We start from the raw sequence: 3,018 nt of genomic DNA, 5'->3' as shown, positions 1-3,018 counted from the left end.
GGATGGGGTGTTGAAGTTTGGTGCAGGGATTATTAATATTAATGGGAAAGAGATTAATAATAATATTAATAATAAAGATATGAAACATTTTGCTACTGAGAAACATAGGAGACAACAAATGGGGGGCAAGTTTGAAGCCTTGAAGCAATTGATTCCAAATCCCAGTAAGGTATGATAAATTTGATCATTTTGATCCGTTGACACGGGTATAAACGAGCCGAGTCGAGTCAGGTTGGGCTCTGGCTTGGTTTGTTTATACTGGCGAGCTGAAATGTTTAGTTCGAACTTGGCTTGCAAAAAAACTCGAGCTAGCTTATGGAGCTTATAGAACCAACTCGTCTAATTTAATAAAATTTAAATTTAGAATTTTCACACATAATCTATATAAAAAAGTACTCAATATTTTTAGTACACTTGTATGCAAAATTTATAAGCAAACAGAATTTATAATTTATTTAAATATAAAACTTGTGTAATACTCTTGGCTTATAATTTTGTGTTGTACACTTGTACATCGTGTACTATGGTTGTAACCAACTGAGACGAGCCAACATGAGCTAGGTTAGGTTTAGGCTCAACTCATTCACGAATCAAGTAAAATGTTGAGCTTGAGCTTGAATTGTAAAACACTCGAGCCAGTTTATACTTTGAAAAAATAGTTTTATATTTATGCAGAGATTGAAATATATAAAACAAAAAATATAATATATATTAAAATTTGTGTTACACTTTTGGTTATATAATATTAAAATATTGGCTTTAAGCTAAACAAGCAACGAGCCAGTTTAATTTGTCTGAAAAGCGAGCCCACGACCCGAGCTTGCCTCGGCTCGGGCTCAACTTATTTACAAACTAACCAATTTTTGTGTGAAATTTCATAAAATTTTGGTGAATACGATGAGAATTAAACATTTTGATTCATGTAAAACTTTTTCCATGTTTGACTCACTTGCGGGTATGAAACTAGTGGTTTTAATGTTTTACACACCCTTAAAATCCTTAATATTTTAATAAATTTAATTATTTTAAACTTGTTTTCATTTCTAAATAACATGAACAAAAGGCTGACCGCGCATCAATCGTTGGAGATGGGATCGAATACATCAACGAACTCAAAAGAACTGTCGAGGAACTCAAGATTTTGGTAGACAGGAAGCGATGCAACCGAGGCAGGATGAAAAAACACAAAGCCGAAGACCACTCGACTCTAGACGTCGAGAGCATTTACACCCGAAGCAATGGCATTGGCGGTGGTGGTGATACTGGTCATGACCAACAAGGTTACAATGGAAACTCAACTTCCACCATGAGGAGCTCCTGGCTACAAAGGAAATCGAAAAACATCGAAATCGATGTTCGAATTATTGATGATGAAGTTACAATAAAACTGGTACAACAAAAGAGGACTAATTGTTTGTTACTAGTTTCAAAAGTGCTTGATGACCTTCAATTGGATTTGCATCATGTTGCTGGTGGTCTCATTGGTGACTTCTATAGTTACCTATTTAACACTAAGGTACAACTTTTTAAGCACATGTTACAACCTACTTGTGTATGTAAAGGTTTATTTATGATCTGAATGGCATGTGCAGATTTGTGAAGGGTCCTCTGTGTATGCAAGTGCTATAGCTAATAAGCTAATTGAGGTGGTGGACAAACAATATGCAAGTATCCCAGTCAGTTCTGGCTACTAGGTAGAGAAATAACATAAGGTACAGCTTTTGCTGCAGAAGGTACAACTTTGTTATGCATAATGTACTAGTGTTTTCTGCATAAAGTACAATCCATCCAAAAGTGAAGAGATGGAGACACTTTTTACATGGTGTTTCTACATTTGGGCATGCATCCTTGCATGCTTATCTGCCTTTTTCTTTTTTGAGGTTGTTTTATTGTTTCATATATGTTTTGAAAATGTAAATGTTGAATGGTTCTGGACTTCTTGTTTAAAACTGATTTTGTATATCAATTTGTCTTGCTTTACAAAAAAGAAAAAGAATAAAAAATCAATTTGTTTTGAAATAAAAAAACATACATACTTTGCACTATTCCATCTCATTGATTTTCTCAAATGATATGTTTCATTTAGGGGGAGGGGTGGTGCATGTATATAGTGATTATTCTTAAAAAAAATAAACGACTTGAATAAAAATTCATAAAACTTGATTGTATATAGTGATTATTCTTAAAAAAATTATTTTTTTAAGCTTGAACTATTCCATAGTTTTATAAAACAATTCAATTATAATAGAGAGACATGTAAGCGACCAACAAGTTGCGTTGCAATCTTTTTATTATTTTAAAAAGTTTAACTTAAAATAACATGTAAAAAAAATTAGAAGTTTCATAATGCTTTGACCTCAATTATTAATTATATACATTTAAGGAAAATTTAAGTGGTTTTTCTGGTTAGGAAAAAAAGAAAAAAAAATTGTTAATGAGTGTAGTGGAAAAATATAGATATTTTTATACTTCTTATTTATCTCTTTACTTTTTGGTTGGTTTTTATTTCAAATGTAAATGTTTTTTAATAACATTTTTAGTATTGAAATATATGTATATAGTGACAATGTTTTTATTAACTTATTTTGCAGATATATGAGGGTTATATGGGCTAATGCTTGTTTGCTTAGATGCTAACATGTCTTGAAGCACTTAAGAGAAGACATCAAGATGAATTTTTCATAAAAATTGGGAAATAAAATTGACATTATTATAGGATCAATTTACTAAAATTGAAATAAAACAGCGATAGTTGGGGTATTTGGAATTATATTTGTGAATTTGTGATTGTGGGTTTGAAAATTGATGGTTTAAGTTGGCATCAGATGAATACGGTTGGTTTCTTTGCAATATGTTGCAGTAGAGGTGCAAAAAAACCTGTACTCGGACCCGGAAAAATACCCGGAACCAATTTTTTTTATACCCGGGTATTCTATACCCGAAACCGGAACCGACCCTACCCGTAGGGTATGGATAGGGTATGCATTTTGAGGTCAATACCCGTACCCGATTTATACC

At 32.4% G+C, this 3,018-nt stretch overlaps 1 protein-coding gene across 1 annotated transcript; it reads left to right on the top strand.

Moving 5' to 3' along the window:
• Positions 1 to 7: 7 nt before the first annotated feature.
• LOC143603498 (transcription factor bHLH91-like) lies at positions 8 to 1,990 on the top strand (the record flags this gene model as incomplete). Its single annotated transcript, XM_077080274.1, has 3 exons — positions 8 to 169; positions 1,064 to 1,516; positions 1,593 to 1,990. Coding segments are annotated over 3 exons (717 nt in total), but the record flags the coding sequence as incomplete, so codon positions are not given.
• Positions 1,991 to 3,018: the final 1,028 nt, after the last annotated feature.

Source organism: Bidens hawaiensis, unplaced genomic scaffold (genome assembly GCF_021521415.1).
Source record: "Bidens hawaiensis isolate Kalapana, Puna unplaced genomic scaffold, B.hawaiensis_p1.1 tig00062050_1, whole genome shotgun sequence".
Taxonomy (NCBI): Eukaryota; Viridiplantae; Streptophyta; class Magnoliopsida; order Asterales; family Asteraceae; genus Bidens; species Bidens hawaiensis.
The sequence above is the reverse complement of the archived record's forward strand: the minus strand, read 5'-3'. Positions and strand labels throughout refer to the sequence as shown.